Source organism: Phascolarctos cinereus, unplaced genomic scaffold (genome assembly GCF_003287225.1).
Source record: "Phascolarctos cinereus isolate Bilbo 61053 unplaced genomic scaffold, phaCin_HiC Scaffold_5;HRSCAF=322, whole genome shotgun sequence".
Classification (NCBI taxonomy): Eukaryota; Metazoa; Chordata; class Mammalia; order Diprotodontia; family Phascolarctidae; genus Phascolarctos; species Phascolarctos cinereus.
In genome coordinates this window covers 302,123,515-302,145,451 of record NW_027555958.1, presented here as the reverse complement: position 1 = coordinate 302,145,451, position 21,937 = coordinate 302,123,515, and the positions used below count along the sequence as shown (strand labels likewise).

The 21,937-nt window shown below is 37.9% G+C and overlaps 1 protein-coding gene across 2 annotated transcripts; it reads left to right on the top strand.

Annotated features, from left to right (window-relative positions):
* Positions 1-8,877: 8,877 nt before the first annotated feature.
* LOC110215768 (keratin, type I cytoskeletal 10-like) lies at positions 8,878-15,051 on the top strand. Of its 2 annotated transcripts, none has more exons than XM_020997543.1 (8): positions 8,878-9,534; positions 10,694-10,776; positions 11,414-11,570; positions 11,671-11,832; positions 11,942-12,067; positions 12,503-12,717; positions 13,440-13,774; positions 14,800-15,051. In XM_020997543.1, the coding sequence occupies exons 1-8, from the start codon at positions 8,887-8,889 to the stop codon at positions 14,904-14,906; spliced, it is 1,833 nt and encodes a 610-aa protein (XP_020853202.1). In that variant the 5' UTR covers positions 8,878-8,886; the 3' UTR covers positions 14,907-15,051. The 2 variants fall into 2 exon arrangements, with proteins under 2 accessions (XP_020853202.1, XP_020853201.1); XM_020997542.2 differs by having other exon boundaries at positions 13,440-13,754; positions 14,800-14,885.
* The last annotated feature ends 6,886 nt before the right edge of the window (positions 15,052-21,937 follow it).

The following is a 21,937-nucleotide window of genomic DNA, read 5'->3' as shown; positions in this document are numbered from 1 at the left end:
TAAACTGTGTGCAGGACTCTGTTGCATTGCCCATCCATGACTCTGGGTCACAGTCATAGTTGCAGTCCCAGGGGAAGAAGGGCAAGCAGTAGCACACCACAGCTTGTGGCCACATAAGAGTAGGGGAGCATGGTCACAGTTTTAGGGTGGAAAAAAATGCTTTTGATTGCTCACAGACTAGAACATAGGCCAGGAGAGTAGTAAACACACCTTTCCTTAGTTCATACTACATTGGAAGAATTGAAAACTTACAGATCCCAGAACTAGCTCTGAAAAAACCTGAAACTTGGGACAGTTCCCCCTTCATCCTGGCAACAGAGCCCAACTTTAACATATAAAGTTAAAAGTCAAGAAATAGGCTGGAAAAATGAGCAACAACAACAAAAAGAACCCCACCATAGAAAGTTACACTATGATGACAGGGAAGATCAAAACGCAAACTCAGAAGAAGATAGCAAAGTCAAAACTGCTACATCCAAAGCCTCAAAGAAAAATACGAGTCGGTCTCAGGCCCAAAAAGAATTCCTGAAAGAGCTCAAAAAGGTATTTAAAATTAAACAAGAGAGGTAGAGAGAAAATTGGAAAAAGAAATAGGAATGATGCAAAAAAAATGATGGGAAAAAAGAGTCAATAGCTTAGTAAAGGAGGCACAAAAAGTACTGAAGAAAATAGCACCTTAAAAAAAAAAACAGAATAAGCCAAATGATAAAAGAGGACTAAAATCCACCAAGAGAAGAACTCCTTAAAAATCAGAATTGGCTAATGGAAAAAGATATACAAAAACTCACTGAAGAAAACAACTTCTCAAATACTAGAACTGGCAGAATAGAAAAAGAGGTACAAAAGCTCACTGAAGAAAATAATTTCTTAAAAATGAGAATTGGCTAATTGGAAACTAATGACTCCATAAGACATCAAGAAACAATAAAATAAAATAAAAAGAATGGAAAAGATATATAAGAAAATGTGAAATATCTCATTGGAAAAATAACTAATCTAGAAAATAGATCAAGGAGAGATCATTTAAGAATTATTGGACTGCTTGAAAGCCATGATCAAGAGAAGAGCTTAAACATCATCTTTTAAGAAATTATTTGGGGTGGATCCAAGATGGCTCCATAGAAAGTAAAAGCAGTGTCTTGCTTGAGACCTCCCCCAAACCTCTCCAAATACCTGTAAAAATGGCTCTAAATAAATTCTAGAGCAACAGAACCCACAAAAAGACAGAGTGAAACAAATTTCCAGTCCAAGACAACTTAGACGGTTGGCAAGAAAAGGCTGTTGCACCAGGCTGGGAGAGAAGCACAGAAGTTCAGTGTGGGCCCCACAGGCAAAGACCAGCTGGGCCTCAGTGAACCTGGAGCAGGCCTCAGGGGACTAAATAACAGGCAGCTGTGGTGGTTTCCAGCCTTCTCAACCCACAAATGCCAAAGACAACTTAGAAGGTCAGTAGAAAAGGTCTATAGGACCTCAGTGAGAGAGGAGCATGGTCTGACCCCAGTCCCGGCACAGCCCTGCTTCTGGAGCTCTTGGCCCACAGATGGTGGGGGGATCAAGTGGCTGATCAGAGTGGGATTACAGGGGTATCTTTGCTGGTGCTCAGGCAGATTCTCTTGTTTTGCCCATGATTGGATCTGGATCACAGTTCTGGGTGGCAGTCCTGGGGCAAGGAGGAATGCCAGCATGGTGGACTTGGTGGTGGTAGTGCAGAGTAAATTCTCCTCAAAGTTCCAAGGCAGAAAAGAGTGCTTGCGGCCACTCATAGACCAGAGCACAGGCTAGGAAAGCAGTAAACACCTTGCCTTTGATCATATCACCTTGGAAGAACTGAAACTTTACAGGTCCCTAGAAGTATCTCTGAAAACAGCTGCACAAAACCCCTAAAGCTTGGGACAGTACATTCTCCGCACTGGAAGTAGACCCCTACCTTAACAAAGAATTTGTGACTCAAGTAATTGTCTGGGATCATAAGCAAATGGTGCAAAAAATGTCATACCATGGAGTCTTACTTTGGTGACAAAGAAGATCAAAACATACAACCAGAAGACAACAAAGTCAAAGCTCCTATCTCCAAAGCCTCCAAGAAAAATATGAATTGGTCCCAGGCCGTGGAAGGGCTCAAAAAGGATTTTGAGAAGCAAGTAAGAGAAGTAGAGGAAAAACTGGGAAGAAGAAATTATCAAGGACAACTGCCCTGATATTCTAGAACCAGAGTGTAAAATAGAAATTGATAGAATCTACTCATCACCTTCTGAAAGACATCCCAAAATGAGAACTCCCAGTAACATTGTAACCAAATTCCAGAGTTTCCAAGTCAAGGAGAAAATATTGCAAGCAGCCAGAAAGAAACAATTCAAATACTATGGAGCCACAGTCATGATAATGCAAGATTTAGCAATTTCTACATTAAAGGACCTGAGGGCCTGGAATATGATATTCCCAAGGGCAAAGGAGCCAGGATTACAACCAAGAATCACCTACTCAGCAAAACTGAATATAATCCTTTGGGGAAAATAGAAATTCAATGAAATAGAGGACTTTCAAGCACTCCTGAAGAAAAGACAAAAGCTAAATAGAAAATTTGACTTTCAAATACAAGACTCAAGAGAAGCATAAAAAAGGTAAACAGGAAAGAGAATCACAAGGGATTCAATAAGGTCAAACAGTTTACATGGGAAACATTTCTACATTTCTACATGGAAAGATGATGCTTGTAACTCCTAAAAACTTTCTCATTATTAGGGCAGTGAGAAGGAGTATGCATAAACAGAGGGCAGGTGTGAGTTGAATATGATAGGATATCTAAAAAAATAAGATTAGAGGGTAAGAAAGAGAAATGTACTGGGAGAAAGGGAAAGGTTCAATGGGGTACATTATTTCTCATAAAAAGGCACAAAAGAGCTTTTAAAACGGAAGGGAAGATGGAGGATAGTGGACAACACTTGAGCCTTACATTCATGAGAATTATCTCAAAGAGGAAATAACATACACATCTAGTTGGGTATAGAAAGCTATCTTACCCTACAGAAGAGTAGGTGGGGAAGGGGATAAGAGAAGAGGGTTGTTAATAGAAGGAAAGGCAGATTGAGGGAGGTGATGGTCAGAAGTAAAACTCTTGAGGATGGAAAGGGTAAAAGGAGAAAGAGAAAGTAGGATAAAAAGGAGGAAACAAGATGGAGGGAAATACACAGTAATCATAAAGGTGAAGAAAATTGTATAGCAAGTTTCTTTGATAAAGGACTCATTTCTCATATATATATATAATATATATATATATATAGAGAGAGAGAGAGAGAGAGAGAGAGAGAGAGAGAGAGAAAGAGAGAGAGAGAAAATTGAGACAAATTTATAAAAATAAGAGCCATCTTCCAACTGATAAATGGTTGAAGAATATGAATACATAGTGTTCATATGAAGTATTCAAAGCTATCTATAGTCATATAAAAAAATGCTCTAAATAACTATTGATTAGAGATATGCAAATTAAAATAACTCTGAGCTACCACCCCAGACTTATCAAATTGGCTAATACAACATAAAAGGAAAATGACAAACGTTGGAGGAAGTGTGGAAAAATTGAGACACTAATGCATTGCTGGTGGAATTGTGAACCGATTCAACTATTCTGGAGAACAATTTGGGACTATGACCAAAGAGCTATAAAATCATGCATAGGCTTTGACCCAGCAATACCACTACTACGTCTATATCCTAAAAAGACAAAAAACAAAAAGGAAAAGGACCAATATGTACAAAAATAACTGTAGTAGCACTTCTTGTGGTGGCAAAGAATTGAAAATTGAGGGAATACCCATCAATTGGGGAAAGGCTGAACAAGTTGTGGTATATGATTGTGATGGAATACTATTGTGTTACAGGAAACGATAAGCAGGGTGCTCTCAGAAAAACCTGGAAAGACTTAGATAAACTGATGCAAAGTGAAATGAGCAAACCAAGAGAACATTATGCATAGTAACAGTATTGTATTGATGATCAACTGCAAATAACTTATCTATTATCAGCAATATAATGATCTAAGATAATTCCAAGGGACTTATGATGAAAAATGCTATCCACCTCCAGAGAAAACAATGATGGAGTCTGCATGCAAATTGAAACGTACTTTTTTTAACTTTATTTTTCTTCGGATTTTTTGTCTGTTCTTTCTTTCACAATATGATTAATATAGAAATATGTTTTGCGTGGCTGCACATTGCTTGCCTTCTCTATTAAGGGGGCAAAAAGGAAGAGAGGGAGAGAATTTTAAATTTTAAAAAACTGAATGTTAAAAATTGTTTTACCTGTAATTGGGGAAAATAAAATATTAAATAAGTATTTTTACTATGAACTTAATAATCATCGATAAAGTCTTCAATATATGGAAAAACTCACAAAATGGGATTGCATATGAAATGGTATCCTCTTATGGACAGCTTTTTAAAGTGTTTTTTATATTTAACAAGGTGGTAACAAAATTGCCCTAATTGTTTGTGTCCCTTCCTAAACTTCCAAGTCCTTCATATCTTTTTTCCTCTACTTGGAATATCTCTCACTATACCCCCCCCACCAAACCTCTCAACCTGTCAAAAAAAAGTACTACCCACACTTCAAGGAAGATCTAGATTGACTTCTGCCTTCTTAACAAAGCTTTCCTGTCAAGTCCAGTCCAAATGGTCCCTCTCTCTTTTGAACTTCTAGCCATTCATTTCCTTAGTTATGTCTTCAGACATATGGTATGTCTCATCTCCCTAACCAGACGCAATCCATTTCTATTCAACAATTGCAGGTTAATTATTCATTGTTAAGGTGATGGGGAAACAAAGATGAACTAAAACAGAATTCACTTCTCTTGCTATTTGAGTGGATAAGACAGACATGTATACAAATGACCTTAATACAAAAAAGAATGTGATCAATACAGAGGAGTCCAAAATACTATTATATAGTAGTTAGCATCTCCATAGCACCTGGAGGTTTGCAAAACAATTTACAATTTTTTTGACCCTCACAGCAACCCTATGAGGTAGGTGCTGCTATTACCCTTGATCTGAGGCAGATGGGAATCAAGTGACTTGCTCACGATTACAGAGTTAGGAAGGAAGATTTGAACTCAGGTCTTCCTAACCCTGGGTCCAGCTCGCTATCCACTTTGCCTCATAGATCCCTTCAGAAACTCAAATAAGTTTGAGTTCTTTCCATCATTCCTTTGAGACCTCTCTGAACCTGCCCACCCTACTCTGTGTGCCATTTTGGTTTTTTGCAAACCTATCACAGGCTTTCTTTGGTCTTCCTTATCTTCATGAAGGATCAATCCCAGGTGTTCTTTTTCTAGTTTACTCCTCTTCCACAGGCATGTACTGACAAGCTTAAGAACATGCAATGTGTTGGCTAGTGATCTCCCACAGGAACAATAAACTTTGTGTTAATGCTTGCAACCAGTCTTCCTTCCCTTTGTGCTGTTCTCATGAAATGCATTGAGCAGCTGTAAATTTAATATGAAAATCTAATTAGCAATGGAAGAGAGATGCCAAATATTCAAACTTGATTTTCAAGATCTTTCCAAGAACTTCCTGGTTGGGATTTTTTTTTAAAGTTTGGAGCCAAGTTTTTCTACAGAGAGGGAAATTTGGGACAGGCAGATTAACCCCAGTGTTCTCGTGCAATATGCAGAGATTGCTCTGAGATAGAATAGCAAACAGATTGGGGACAACTTGAGGAAAACTACAGGATCAGACCCCACCTCTAAACTCTAAAACTAGCTTTGGGACCCTAGGCAAATCACATAACTTCTCAGCCACAATTTACTCATTCATAAAATGAGGATAATAACAGGTGCAGTACCTCCCTCACAAAAGTCATAGCAAGGGTGAAATGAAATAATATATGTAAAGTAGTTTGCAGACTCTTAAATGTCAAATAAATTCCAGCCATTGTGATTATATGCACACAGATTGGTGTAGGAAAAAGAGCACAAACCTGGGAGTCAGAAGACTGTTTCTAATCCAAGATCCACCATTTATGAACCATATAACCTTAGCCTGCTAGATGGCATAGTGGATAGAGCCTAGAGTCAGAAAGACCTGAGTTCAAATCCTAACTTAGAAACTTACTAGCTATGGCATTTAACCTTTTTTTACCTCAGTTTCCTCATCCACAAAATGAACATAATAGCATCAATCTCCCAGGACTGTTGAGAGGATCAAATGAGACAGTAATTTGTCTAGTATTTTGCAAACCTGAAAGCATTATATAAATGCTGTCTTTTATCATTATTATTTTAGATCTGAAGTGAGAGGGAGTCCTGGCATTTGGCAGAGTGGAGAGGGAACTGGCCTTGAAACCAGGACCAGCTAGGGTTCAAATCTCACTTCTGACACACACTGGCTATGTGACCTGGGGGCAGATCATGCATAAACTCAGTGGTCTAGGCAGCTCTCCAAGACTGTAATTGCTGATCTTCTTTGGTAGAGGAGCTTCCTCCTGGAAGAGTTATGCACATCAGTGAAATCACAGGTCTTGACCCTATACCTATAGCTCATGCCTATATAATGACCTAGAACAATGAATGCCTCCAACTCTGGCATAGTAATAATATTAATATTGATAACCATAATAATAATAATCTCAGTCACTTATTACATAGTACTTTAATCTTGCAAATATTGCCTACACTATGTCTACATTGTTTTATCTTGACTTCACAGGAACCGTAGGAAGGAAGGGCTTCAGTCATTATTGCCCCTGTTTTACAAATGAAACCGAGTTTCAGGAAACACATATGATAGGTAGCTAAGGAAATGTGAATATTTATTGAAAAAAAGAATTTAACTCAGGAAGCTACTGTTAAGTATATTGGGGCAAGAATCATTTCTTAATCATGGTTAGTATCAAATAAGCTAATATATTTAAAGCACTTTGGAAACCTTGAAGTGATATATAAATGCTAGTGATGATGATGATGATGATGATGATGACGACGACAATGATAATGATGCAGATGCAAGCATATTAATTCTTTCAAGGAAAAAATACTTAAATTCCCACTTGTCATCCAATATTTTAATCTTCCTGGACCTCTTCTACCTTTCCAATTTTCTTATATTTTGCTTCCTTCCACCTATTATGTGATTCAATGACATTGGTCTCCTGACTGTTCCACCACAAGACATTTTATCTTCTAACTCAAGGCATTTTCCCTGGCTCTTGGAATTCGCTCCTTTCTTATCTCCCTCTCCTGTCTCCCTGGTTTCATTCAAGCTCTCAACGAAATCTTTCCTTCTGTTAGGCTCTTCTATTTTCCCAATCCTCCTCAATTCTAGTGCCATTCCTGTTAATTATCTCCAATTTTTTCAGTCTATATTAAATTTGGACATAGCATTGCTTCCTCCATTGGACTGGAACTCCATGAGAGTAGGGGCTGTCTGTCATTTGCCTTTTTTTGTATCCCCACCACTTAGCATAGTACTCAGCACATAGTAAGCATTTAATAAATGCTTGGTGACTTCAGTGCTTAACCAGTCTCCTTTGTGAAATCTTTCTGCTCACCCCAAATAGTTAATACTCTCTCCCTTGTCAAATTCCTTAGATCTACTTTACTATATTTTATTACATATTTACTTTGTTTTACTATATTTACTTTACTACACTTTACTAATTATATACATGTCTTTATATATGCATATATGTATACATGTATATGTGTGCAAAAAAACCCTCATATTCACTGTATCCCTCGTATATTCCTCCAAAAGCCAAATGTCTTTGAGGAAAAGTAATGATTGGCTTTTTGTCTTGGTATTCCCAATGTCTGGCATAGTGCCTAGTACCTAGATTATACTTAATAAAGGTTCATTGAATGGAAGATGAATGTGAACAAAGTATTTCACAATCCTTCCACCTCAGAACCTCAGAGCTGGAAGGGATGGAAGGACTTCAGAAGTCACCTATATCAACCTCTGGGTCTTTGAGCGCATATGCAACACTACTTGGTTTTGCTACCGTGAGATTAACAAATTCCAAAACCTCAGTGATGATGGATGACTTAAAAGGCCAAAAAAAATCTGATGTGACTTCATGTGCTCAGTAGATTAAAAAAATTTCTGAACGACACAAATCCCTTCAATTTAAAGGCTCCTCTCCCAAACAGATTAATCATCACCATCTTTAGGCAAAATGTCAACAAGTGCTCACTCTCTGGACAAAAGGATTTTCTAGAGAGAAATATATAGGCACTTCCTAAGTTAGGTATTTATAACTCTTATGAATCCTGTGTACATAATAACTCTGGAGGACTGTGAGTTATTCGTTTAAAGGACTTATTAATCCCTTTAGCTTCATGAAAGAGCCATGGCATCTGCACCAGGTTTTTTGATGCTCACCATTTTGTTAGTTGCTCCAATAAATTACAATTTTTCAATTAGTTTTTTCAGGCTATCATTTGGAGTACTTTCTGCCATGCTTTTTTTTCCTTTTTGTGGAGAAGAAAATTGTGTGTGTGTGTGTGTGTGTTTTGTGTATGTGAAATTCACACATATACCACCAGATACATATCACTTGCATTCCCTATTTTTTTTTTTGCTGAGAATATCATTTTTTACCAATTGCTCAATGTTCTGCAAAAAATAAAAAGAATAATAAAAAAAAGTCTCTACTGAGCTCCACCCATCTTCCATTTCAACATAATAAATGTCCTATTTATTTTAAGGACAAAACACACAACCAAGATGTATCAGATTGACTATTAGTAATGATAATGCTAAATTGGCAAAAAGAAGCCAGCCAAGTGAGAAGAAGGCAGATGGGACACACCCTCCCAGCTCAGTATATAAAGGCTGGCCACAGTCTGGATAGCAAGCATTGCTTGAGCTGAACCTCTACTGCATCACTATGTCCCAGAGATATAGTTCCAGCAAACATTACTCTTCCTCCCGTAGTGGAGGAGGAGGAGGAGGAGGAGGAGGAAGTTCATCTGTCAGAATCTCAAGCAGTAGAGGCTCTAGCTATGGGGTTAGCTCTCTTGGTGGAGGATTTAGCTCAGGTGGGGGCTCTAGCTATGGCAGCTGCTCAAGAGGTGGGGGCTTTGGCAGTGGATCAGTAAGGGGCTTTGGAGGAGGCTTTGGTGGTGGCAGCTATGTTGGGAGTAGCTTTGGTGGTGGTAGCTTTGGTGGTGGTGGCTATGGTGGAGGAAGCTGTGGTGGTGGTGGTGGCTATGGTGGAGGAAGCTTTAGTGGGGGAAGCTATGGTGGGGGAAGCTATGGTGGGGGAAGCTATGGTGGGAGAACTTTTGGTGGATCCCTTGGGGGAGGCTTTGGTGGAGGTGATGGAGGCCTCCTCACAGGCAATGAGAAGATCACCATGCAGAACCTCAATGACCGCCTGGCCTCCTACCTGGACAAAGTGCGAGCTCTAGAAGAGTCTAACTATGAGCTAGAGCAAAAAATCAAAGAGTGGTATGAGAAAAATGGCAATGCAAATCAGCGAGAACCTCGTGACTACTCTCATTACTATGACCAAATCAAAGAACTGAAGGATCAGGTAAGAAACATCATTTATACTGCTTCTGAACGAGTCTTGTGCTTATTTCTTAGTCTTATATTTTAGATAACAATAGCTGGTCTCAGATCAGGAGATCTAGGTTCAAACTTCCTTTGACACTTACTAGCTACATGGCCCATGACAAGTCTCTTAACCTCTTCCAGTACCCCTAGGCAACTGTCTAAGACTCTAAGTTTCAGAGCAGGTTCTGATCTACATTATAAGAGGGAGTTTCTCATTGGTAGCTACTTACAGCAATGAAATCACAGATCTAGCCAAAGTCTTCTTCCCCCCACCAAAAAAAAATTGAGGGAGAGAAATCTTAAATCAAGAAACATGGGGCTGGTGATTATTAGTGGTTATTTTGTCCTTGGCCCTGGGAATAATTCAGTATGATCCAAAATCAGAAGAGTTAAGGGAAAGTGATCTCTAGCCAACATGCAATGGTAAACCATTATTGATCAATAAGGATGTCAGACTGCTGAAAGCTGTTGGGCCTCTAGGGAACTCCTAAAGAAAGGAAGTGTGATCAAAGAAATGAATGAAACAGAGAAACTACAAAAGGGAAAACTAAATGGGGAAAAAATGGGGGTGGGCTGGAAATCCCTGCTAGCTCTATCTGGGTGAATAAAACATTTTCCCAAATTCGTGGAAACTTGCTCTCTCTTACATTTTCCAGAAGTATGAATTCTCCTAATTGGAAGCAAGAGAGATGCAATTCATATCTTCCAAGAATATCTAAAATTCAGATCTGATGGATCAATTCTAAATATAATTACTTATGAATACACACATACATACATACATAAGTGTATGTATGTATGTATGTATGTATGTATGTATGTATGTATGTATAGGAAGTACCAAATCAGTCAGAGGTATCCTAGAGTCAGTGAAATAACATGGTGTGAAAAGATCAGGGATTTCATGGCTAAGTAAAAAGAATAAATGTCTGGTCAGAAAAGGCATGATTTCAGAAATCCTAGAAAATTCAAGCTTTAGGAGTCAAATGAGTGCATGATATCTTATTTTTAAAGGACAAAAGTATATCCATAGAACTCTGTGAGACGGCAATGTGTAAATTCAGTTCTTAAGAAGCACAGCCTTTTTCAAAAATCCATACACATGACCTCTTTCTAAATTATTTTTCCTCTACCAGATCCTGAATCTAAGCACTGACAATGCTAACGTGCTGCTGCAAATTGATAATGCCAGGCTGGCTGCTGATGACTTCAGACTGAAGTAAGCAAAGGGAATAAGAAGCATGTGCTCCTGAAATTGGTGTGGGTAATTGCTTAATAAAATCCAAATGAGTTACCAATGTCCCCCAAATGTCACATCTTGCCTGGTAAAAAAAAAAAATTCATTCAAAGTTCAACATTTTCCAAATCATCAAAAAATTTTTCAGTGGTAGCAATATGATTTATTATATTTGAGATCAGAAATATTTTGAAGCTAACTTCTAAGTCATTTTAGGCTTTGCTGCTTTTACTCAACTATTACCATCATTTGTGTATGAAGTAGAATGAACATGCTAGAATAAAATATGAAATCAACTGGTTACCAGACTATGAAAAGAATTCTATTAGCAATCAAGTTACTACTCTATTAGCAGTGGCTACAATTCTATTGGTAACAGAATTGGTCCTTCTTTCAGACTAGCACAATTTCTCTAGTACCAAGAAAAATATTCTGTACACAATGGGTATTTAATTAGTGTGTATTGTATGGTCTGGACACTATGGTGTGATATTTTATTATATTATGTCATATTCTGTTACTTTATATTTTCTCAGACTCCCCTTTCCCTTCCCTCTGCCCAAATGATATTCATTAAATGGACTAAGTTATGTTACTGATTACACCATGTCTCTTTCAGGTATGAAAATGAAGTGACCTTGCGTCAAAGTGTGGAAGCTGACATTAATGGTCTGCGCAGAGTCCTGGATGATCTGACCTTGGCCAAGACTGACCTAGAGATGCAACTTGAAAGCCTGAATGAAGAGCTAGCCTTCCTGAAAAAGAACCATGAGGAGGTGAGATACAATTCTGTTCCATCCAACTATGACACACCCCACTACCCTAAATTCTCACTATGGCAATGAAAACACATTAAGGGCTCTCCTTCCCCTACAGGAAATGAAAGATCTTCAGAACGTGTCCACTGGTGATGTGAATGTGGAAATGAATGCTGCCCCAGGAGTGGATCTGACTGAATATCTGAACCGCATGAGAACCGAATATGAGACAATGGCTGAACAAAATCGCAAAGATGCTGAAGCCTGGTTCAATGAAAAGGTGAAGAATTATTTATGTCTAAAATTTACATCATAAAGACCATGAAGGTCCTTATTATCATCTAACAATTCTTTTCTCTCTCTCTTCTCATTTACTTTCATGATCCTAGAGCAAGGAGCTGACCACAGAGATTGATACCAACGTTGAACAAATGTCCAGCCACAAATCCGAGATCACCGAATTGAAACGCAGCTTACAAGCTTTGGAGATTGAACTGCAGTCACAACTTGCCCTGGTAAGTTAACAATAAGCTCTGAACATTGGCTCTATGTTTCCAAAATGGATTAATGCATTTCTCACAAAAGTGTACTTTTCCATGAAGTACAAAGTTTTCCCATGCATTTTAAAACTTTCCAATACAACTTTGTGATCTCAAAGACAAATATTCACCAAAGTAGGGAATATCATCATTAGGGCATCCTGAAAGAAAGGAGTAAAGTAGGTAGTATCAAGATTTTGAAACACAATTAAGACCCCACATCAAGGTGGAAGGTATGAGTGGTATTGGTCTGAAATTACTGAAAAGTTAAACTAGTTCAGTTTACATATTTCTAATTGAAATCCAATTTCCTCATTCCTCTACAAATTTTCTAGTCAGAAAGAGTTTTGTTGTATCCTATTTAATCAATGATGTTGTCAGTTCACACCATGCTCCTTTTCTTCTTCTCAGAAACAATCCCTGGAATCATCCTTGGCGGAGACAGAAGGTCGTTACTGCGTTCAGCTGTCACAAATCCAGGCCCAGATCACTGCTCTGGAAGAGCAGTTACAGCAGATCAGGGCTGAAACAGAATGCCAGAATTCAGAATACCAGGTACTCCTTGACATCAAGATCCGCCTGGAGAATGAAATTCAGACCTACCGCAGCCTGCTAGAGGAAGGAGGGTGAGTGAAAGAAATGCCACTTTGGAAATTCTCCTGCCTACTAATTTTCTAGGTAGGGGACCTTCTCCCACTTTTTGAGAAGCAAATCTGTTAGGGAAGGAGTACTTAGCTCTACCTGAAATGTTGGTTTCATCCTGCCTAATTGTGGCCAAGGAACAATCATCATGGCCAGGAAGAAACCTTTTCAAGTTCTTTAAATTCTCTGCGTGTCTGTGTGTATGTGTCTCTCTGTCTGTCTCTGTCTCTCTGTCTCTCTCTCCTTTCTCTCTCTGTCTCCCTCTCTCTTTCTCTCTTCTGGTTCTCCCTATCTCACCCAGGCTGAAAGTGTAGTGACCACTTACGGGTTCAAAACCACTACTGACTGGGATGAGGGCTTTCACCTGCTCTGTTTTTCCCACCTGGGATGATTAATCCCTCCTTAGGCAGCCTGGTGGCCCTCTGCTCCCAAAGGTTCACCATATGGTGTCATGTTTAGTTATTATATCCAATCAGCTTTAACTCTACTGAAGTTCAGAATGCCCAAACTCAAGTGATCTACTAGTCTCAGTCTCCCCCGCTAGGAAGGACTATGGGCATGTACCATCACACTTGGCCATCTATCTCTTCTCAATCTATATAGTTTCCCTAATAGTCTAATAAAATCTGGGAGAAGGACACACATTTTCTGATGCTTATGGATAACCAATCATTAAAATTTGTCTCCCTTTTTAATGTTCTGGTAGCTCATCTGGAGGTGGTGGCCGTGGAGGTGGTGGATACGGAGGAAGCTCTGGTGGTGGATATGGAGGAAGCTCTGGTGGCGGAGGATATGGTGGAAGCTCTGGTGGCGGAGGATATGGCGGAAGCTCCGGAGGAGGATATGGTGGAAGCTCCGGAGGTGGCCATGGAGGTAGTAGCTCCAGTGGTGGATATGGAGGAAGCTCTGGTGGCAGTGGAGGATTCAAAAGTTCTGGCTCCAGAGGAGGTTCAAGTGGAGGACAAGGAGGAAGCACTGGATCGGGTGGAGAATCTCCATCTAAAAGTGGCTCTGGAACAAGGTCAGCAGAAACTAACTGGGGTAATCAGAATCCATTTTAATTTCTTGTGAATTTTACTTGTGAAGTTGTTGTTGGTTTTTTTCTTTTCATTCTTCAGAAGTATGGAAACACAGAAACAGTAAAGAGACTTTCCATTTTCAGAAAGAAATTGTTTTTATAATAATTGTGAAGCTAAAATATAGGCTTTAGATATCATTTTATGTTTTCACTTGGACTAGCTCTCACTAGAAGTCACTCAAATTAAAGTGACATCTCCTTAGAACATTAGCAATGAAAGAAACAGAGAGAGAGAAAGAATGACAGAACTTTGTTTCACACTCAAAAAAAATAAGTTTTTCTTAGACAAAAAAAAATATATTCTGAAGTTTAAAAAACCCCCTGAAAATATGATAGAATCCACTAAAGTTCTCTGATGCCTCATTGTGGTATAGAGGTGATTCTGCATTCTAAAAGAATACAGCAGTTCAGTGCAAGCTCTGGAAGATCTTAGAAGCAAGATTTTTAATATGAGCCAAGTGACTGACTACGGGTCTGTTGCTTGAGAACCATCCTAGTTAAGCTAGGGAAAGCTCCTCTCAGGTGGGCTACGTGATGAGGACTGTTTTAGTTAGCATAACTCTAAAAGGCCATCTAGGGAATGCTAAAGGGTTGTGACCTACGTTGGCAAAGGGAAGACCCACACTAACAAAAGTACAGATCCTTGAATAATGTCATGATCGAGTATAATTCAAAACTGAAATTTTAAATAAAAATCAGAAGGGGCAATTGTTGGTGGGCTCTTTTTTCATATTTTCCTTTAGATTAGAAATTTATTTTATGTATCTATATTTTGGTTGGCAAATGTGCCCTTTAAGGATTGAATTGCAATTTGCAATTATGATTATAGGAGGGTATTCCAGTTAATGGTTTCACTCATTATTATTTGTTAATTTTCCTTGCTCAAGTGCAGCTTTGGGGGCCTCTTGAACTCTCCTCAACTTCATTGAAGAGGAGCACTCTTCATTATAGAGTAGAAATACCAATACTGGTCATTTTTCACCTACAGATTCTAATAGAAGCCATTTGATCAAGACCATCATTGAGGAGGTGGCCCCTGATGGGAGAGTCCTTTCATCCAGAGTAGAATCAGAGACCAAGAAGCACTTCTATTAACCAGTGTTGACATGGAGGCCTCTTTCTCTAGACTACAACATATCAAGAAAATCTACATCATTCCTAATGGTCATGGACACCTTCTCTCTCTTTAAATATAAGGTGTCTAAAAGGTTTCTCATGGTTTCTTTTCTATTCCTTTTAATTTTACCAGAATATATTTTTCAATGAAAACTTCATTGAAAACTTTAACGAAAACTCATAAAAAATTTCTGTTCCTGTTTACTGATATATTTCAATAAACTTTCTTACTGATGCAAACAATGTAATTGTGTCCATGTTACCTTTCTTTTTTGAATGAGACATTAATAGCCTTAGCAGGAGAAGTTATAGTATCATAGAAGTCAAAGAAAGATCTTAAAGAAACCAACCAGTCTAATCCAGTTATTTTGTAGAGAGAAGGAAATTGAGGGTCAGAGGAAGGAAATGGCTTCCTCAAAGGTCACACAAGTAGTAAGTGCTAAGGTTGGATTTGACCCTATGTCATCTGATTCTAAATACAGGGCTTTTTCAAAAACAGCATATTGAGAGTGAGCCTCTATGTTTGAAAGTCATTTATCCAAAAATTATTTGCAAGCATATCTTAATTTCCTGAGACAAAAGTCTTGTCCTATATATTTGACCAGCGTCCTGAGAGTGTGTAAACGGTTTCTTCTAAAACAATGCCCATACATTACCTATTTTAAGAGTAGTTTCCTCCCTTAAAGTTGTAGAGTGTGTAACCTCTTTCTAATTCTCTGGGATACAATTACGTGATTTCTGGAAAACAACGGTAATTGGAATTACAATAAGTCACAATGATCTGCTCACCTGCCTCCTCTTGCCTTGCAGTCAAAAATGTGAACACCTCTTCATATCCACATTCAGTTGGGTAAAGAAATCTATCTTACCCTACATGGAAGTAGGAGGGGAAAGGAATAAAAGAAGGGGAGAATGACAGAAGGATGGTAGATTTGGGGAGGCAGTAGTCAGAAGCAAAACACCTTTGAAGATGGACAGACTAAAGGAGAGAGGGAGAAGGACAGAGAGAGAGAGAGAGAGAGAGAGAGAGAGAGAGAGAAGAGAGAGAGAGAGAGAGAGAGAAGGATAAATTAGGGAAATGAGATGAAGGGAAATATAGAGTTAGTCATAATAACTGGGAATGGGAATGGGATAAACTTATCCATAAAATAAAAGTGGATAGCAGTGTGAATTAAAAAACAGAATCCTACAATATGTTGTTTACAAGAACTCCACTTGGAGCAGAGAATTACAGAAAGAGTAAAGGTAAGAGGATATAACAGAATCTATTATTCTTCAGCTGAAAAGAAAAGCAGGTGTACAAATTACGATCTTAGAAAAAGCAAAAGCAAAAATAGATCTAATTAAAAGGGATAAGCAAGAAAATGTTTTGTTGACAAAAAGTCGCGTCTGACTCTTTGTAACCCCATTTGGAGTTTTCTTGGCAAAGATACTGGAGTGGTTTGTCATTTCCTTCTCCAGCTCATTTTAGGAAACTGAGACAGAGTTAAGTGACTTACCCAGGGTCACACAGCTAGTAAGCCCTCTGAGGCCAGATTTGAATTCATGAAGATGAATTTTCCTGATTCCAAGCCCAGTGCTTTAACCACTGAGCCACTTCACTGCCCCCACTGACAGAATATAGTAAACTTGTTAAGTCCAAGGCAGCAAAAGTCAGAATCACCAGCATCAGAGGCATTTCTTGTGCTGGCTCATTCATTCATATTTATTCAAATGTTGATGAAGCACGTACTACCTACAATTCATTGCAGGTGTGTTCTAGGTCTAAAGGAAATATATAGCTAAATTCTTGTTGGTTGACTTGCATAGGGGTGCTAGCTGATAAAAATAGATCTCAGCAGCACTGCCTAAGTATACTCTTTTATATCACACTTTTTTGCTTATGCTATGATAGTTTCTCAGTCAGCTTGAACTTATCAGTCCATAGACTGATACAAAATAAGATCATGTATGTAAAGAGTTTCACAAACCTTGGAATGCCATACAAATGGGAACTGCTTTTGTCATCCTTTTTCCTGGCTGTCACAACTGCTTGGTGGGCATTACTATCATCAGGTGCTTGTGGTTCAATTTCTTTCCTTCCACATGTCTGTATGCGGGAGGAGAATTTTTTCCATTGTCAGCCATGACAAATTTGCACCTGGTCCTAGGTTTTCCAGATTTGAGAACTAAATTGTATCATTCAACCCAAGGATCATTAGGCTCCAGGGAAATCAGATGATTAAGAACAGACATTTTTAATCTATAGATTTTGGGAGCTGTGAATTTGGGTCAGAATATACACATACACACATACATACATATATATATATATGTGTGTGTGTGTGTGTGTGTATGCATATATACAAATGTATTCATATGTGTGTGTATATACAAACGTATTCATATATATACATATATATGTATTCCGATCCAAGTTCACAGCCCCCAACATATATATACAATATATCTAAACACACAAATATACATATACATATATGTAGATGTTTGTGTGTATCTTCATTTCTACAGAATCAGTTTCATTTATAATTTTATGTATTTTATTGTATACATTTTAAAAATGTAATTCTAAAAGGGGGTGCATAGATTTCACCAAATAGTCAAAGGGATCCATGACACAAAAGGTTAAGGAGCCCTGATTTAGAGGAAAGCTGGATAAATGCTTGCTGGGGCTATCTGAACCAAGGACAGGGTGAAAGTGAGCTAGGATCCTAAGAGAGGTGTGGTGGGAAGTAGGAAGTTTCAGGCTAGCCAAGGGAATTTCCCTGAAGAATATGAGGAAGAAGAGAGTATAAGTGATATTCAGTGCTCTTCACTCATGAAATTCACCTTGAAGGCAGATTATGATCTCAAGCTACTGGAAACATCTAAAGTAAATAGCAGCTTATAACAACAGCAATTTCACAAAGGAATTGAAAGTGAATCAGGTAAGGAATGAGAAGGGAGCTTTGGATCAAGTGTGGTGGAAAGAAACAGGTTATGGAGAGAGTGAGTATGGAGAGAGGGAGAAAATGAATGTGAATGAGAGCAGCAGCATTGCTGTGACACTACCATCTGTGGTCCTGGACCTTCCCTTATCCCACCCCACCCACAGTTTCTTCATTGTTATGAAGCACAGTGGAATTGAAAGAATATTAGGCTCGGAGTCACAATCCATCTGTGACTCACTTACTATAGAACCATGGACAAGTCCAATGCCTATCCCCACCTCCACAGGGTGTTGTACGGTTCAAATGAAGTTACATGTGGAAAGAACTTCAGAAAATAATATAACACAACATAAATGTCTGTTATTGTTATGAAGGGACATGTTTCTGAGAATCATGGGGTCAATATTCAGATGTGGAAAGGCCATTAGAAGCAACTGAGGTAGCAAGGTAGAGCAGCAGGTAAGGGCACTGGAGTTGAATTCAGGAAGACCTAAGTTCAAATCTTGTCTGAGATACTTATTAGCTGCTTGTGACCTTAGGAAAGTCACCTAACCTCTCTCATTCTCAGTATCCTCATCTGGAAAATAGGAATAACAGTAGCACCCATCTCATAGAGTTTTTGTAAAGATCAAATGATATAACATATGTATACTATTTTGCCAACCTGAAAGCACTATATAAAAGATAGATGAGTAAACTGAGGTACAGAGAATTCAAGTGACATATGCAGAGTCATACAGCTAGTAAGTTTCTGAAGCTATATGTATACAGCATCATGGCTTTGGCTGTTCCAGAACCTACACAGTGTGCACCAGAATAGAAGAATGATGTTAAAATCAGGTTCAAATCCTTCCTCAAATATTTACTACCTATGTGACCCTAGGGAAATCATGTAATTTCTCTCAGCTTCAGTGTCCTGTCAAATGACAAGATTGGCCTCAGCCTCCATGTCCCTTCCAGATGTAAATCTAAGATCCAGTGGGGTCAAATATAGCCTAGAAATGTCCATCTGAATTCCACCACCTCTTATGGAGCTCTGGAATTGAAGTTTAGAAAGTCATGGACTCAGGTCTCACCTCTGATACTAGCTATGACCAGGGACAGCTCATTTATCATAAATTTTTTTTAAAAACTGGACTTTATTGTGATTAAAATTTAACAAGAAGGTAAACTGAGGCAATTCTCCAAACAAGCTAACATTTATAAACAGGGGAATGCTGTCTTCCAACAAATGAGTCGATAGATTACCTTCATTTATGACAAAGGCCCCAAGGAAAAGGATAGTTCCTTTTTATAGGTTTTGGGATATATAGAGCAAAGAACTGAATAGTGTAAGTGACATCACATGGTTGAGGGCAACATGATTAGTTACAGAGCTGAGATGCAGGCAACAACATAACTGTTTGAAAGTTTGGTAATGGGGGCTAGCAATAGCCTCCTCCATCCCTCCTAAGAGTCCAGGTACAAGATACCATACCATCCTTGGTCACGTAAAGATATTCATCCTGACTCTCTTATTTTCACATGCATCCCTCAAGGTCAATTAAATTCCATGAGGCAAGCATAGATCAGGGACAAGCAGCAGAGCTGGATTTTTAAGCATACCCCATTACTGGCCAGCTGAATCAGTTACAGGAGAAAAGCAGGTACAGGACAAAATCAATTAATTGTAAATAGGATCAATAAATAAATGATACAGGATCAACCTTTCTTTTTGGAGGCAGTTAGGGTTAAGTGATTTGCCCAGGGTCACATACTTAATAACTGTCTGAGGCCAGATTTGAATCCAGGTCCTTGTGGTTCCAGGGGCAGTGCTCTATCTCCCACACTACCACACTACCTAACTGCCCTGATACAGGATCAGTCTTAATCTTCTCAATTCCCCCCTTTGATACGTGTGTGTGTGTGTGTGTATGTATGTATATGTGTATGTGTATATGTATATGTATGTATATGTGTATATATCATATATATATATACATATGCACGTTAACTTATAAGTATATTGATCAATATATAGTGATAGACTACTTTTTGACAAGCTAATCCTATAAGATCTTTAATATAATCATATCAACAGTAGGGTGCATTAACAAAAGTCTTACCAGTAGAAGTTCAAAAAAGCTTTAACAGTCACTAATGCACAGCAAAAAAAGAATAACAAGACTGATTAATCATAGTACAAGCCACAGTAAAAACTCCAACACCATGGACTAAATTTAGAAGGAAGATTTATATGTCTCAAGGCAACTAAGAAAATTCAACAAACATAGCTACTTGTAAAGTAAAAATCCAAAGTGATACAACAATGATTAGCAACATTAAGTAACATCAAGTCTCCTAGTACGCCAGAAACCAACTCCTAATGTCTATTTTCTCAGCATATTTCATCTTGAATCTCAGATGTTGCATGTAGTCTTCTGTTCTCTGGGAACATCTGCTTTAAGACATTTTGAAAAAGGCCTAGTCCTCAGTGCAGCTCTGAAGTGGTCTTCTCTTCAGTAGATTTACTTCTCTGATTCCATATTGCTTGTAGAAATTCTTAGATGCTACTGCTAACATTTTTTTTTTACAAAACAAATCTCAATACAATTTAGTATGTCTCCTTAAATATTACTTCTCTAGTAACCAATTTGTATGGTTAAAACAAGCTCAAACCTTGTGGTTCTGATAATATTAAATTTGGAACCTATAGATCCCTTGAAACTTTAGAGAATTTTGATTTTTAAATACCTCTTGCTGTTTCTATCTTTATCTAAACTTTGTACCTGACATAAATACTGCTAATAATAAGCTAAAGAATATTTTTATAAAAATCTATGAGAGTCTGGAAAATGAGTCCTTCTAATTGAAGATTTAACACTTACCTAAACAGACATGAAAGCTGGGGCTAAGAGTTTTGTCTAAATTAGAATTGAACCTTTTACCACTTAACTTCCTATGATGTGAGTTAGCAAATGATTACATTCATATATTTAAGAAATTCAATACAAACTGACAAAATCAAAAGCTAAATATTTTAAAATACCATAAAAGGAAGAATTCTTAAAACCCTTTAAGTTACATGTATGACCATCTGATTCTGTTGCTTTCTCAAAATTTATATTCAATTTTTACTATAATTTTCCAAATTGTTCAATGAATTCCATTAATTTTCCAAGTAATTGCAATTTAATCCCCTTCTTTTGGAGAAATAGAGACTGATAAGGATCTAATCTTTACATGAAAACATAGGTAACAACACTTTTTATAAGAAGATGACTTCTAATATACAAATGAATGAACAAATTTTACCCAAGTAGTAACAAAAGGCACATGTAAATACACTAAGTAATTAATTCTAAATTGTATGCAAAGAGTAAGTCAAATGAGTTACTTGATGGTAATAACATATCTGTACTTCAGGACATGTATCACAAATAGATGTCAACCCCACATTAAATAATAAATTCAAGTAAAATTGACTTTTCCTGTGAGATAATGCAAGATATTCTCTAAGTTACTCTCCTCTAAGGAAACTGATTGAACTGAAATTATTTTCCAAAACAAAACTGAAGAAGTTTCTGATTTTAACTTGAATTAATGGATTTCTATTTTGATCCCACAAACTCTTACATCATTGCTTAATTCTCTCCATACTATTTTGAGATATTTCAAGGACCATATATAATACATGAATATATAACTATAAACAGGCAGATGACAAACTCAAGCACTCACCCAGTTTTTTAGGGTATGGGAATGACTATAACCCCAGACTGAAAAGAGGGAGATCTTATATAGTTGCATCTTACAGCAATGTAGAGATGCTAAGGTATTACAATGAGCTTCATTGTAACTTTTTTTAAATCACAGCTTAATTTGCATTGATCAGAGAGATTTGCTATGAAAGGAAGAAGCAGGTTGAGACCACTATAGCAGCATCAATACTGGTCCTCCATTCCTAAGCCCAAGAGCACAGACTGACTCAACACATGTATAATTGGATAAAGTGTGCATACTTCCATTTGATTGCAGGTAAAAATAGTAGAAGCAGCCAAGTATATGGCAGGATACCATAGCCAGGCTCAGAATTAACCA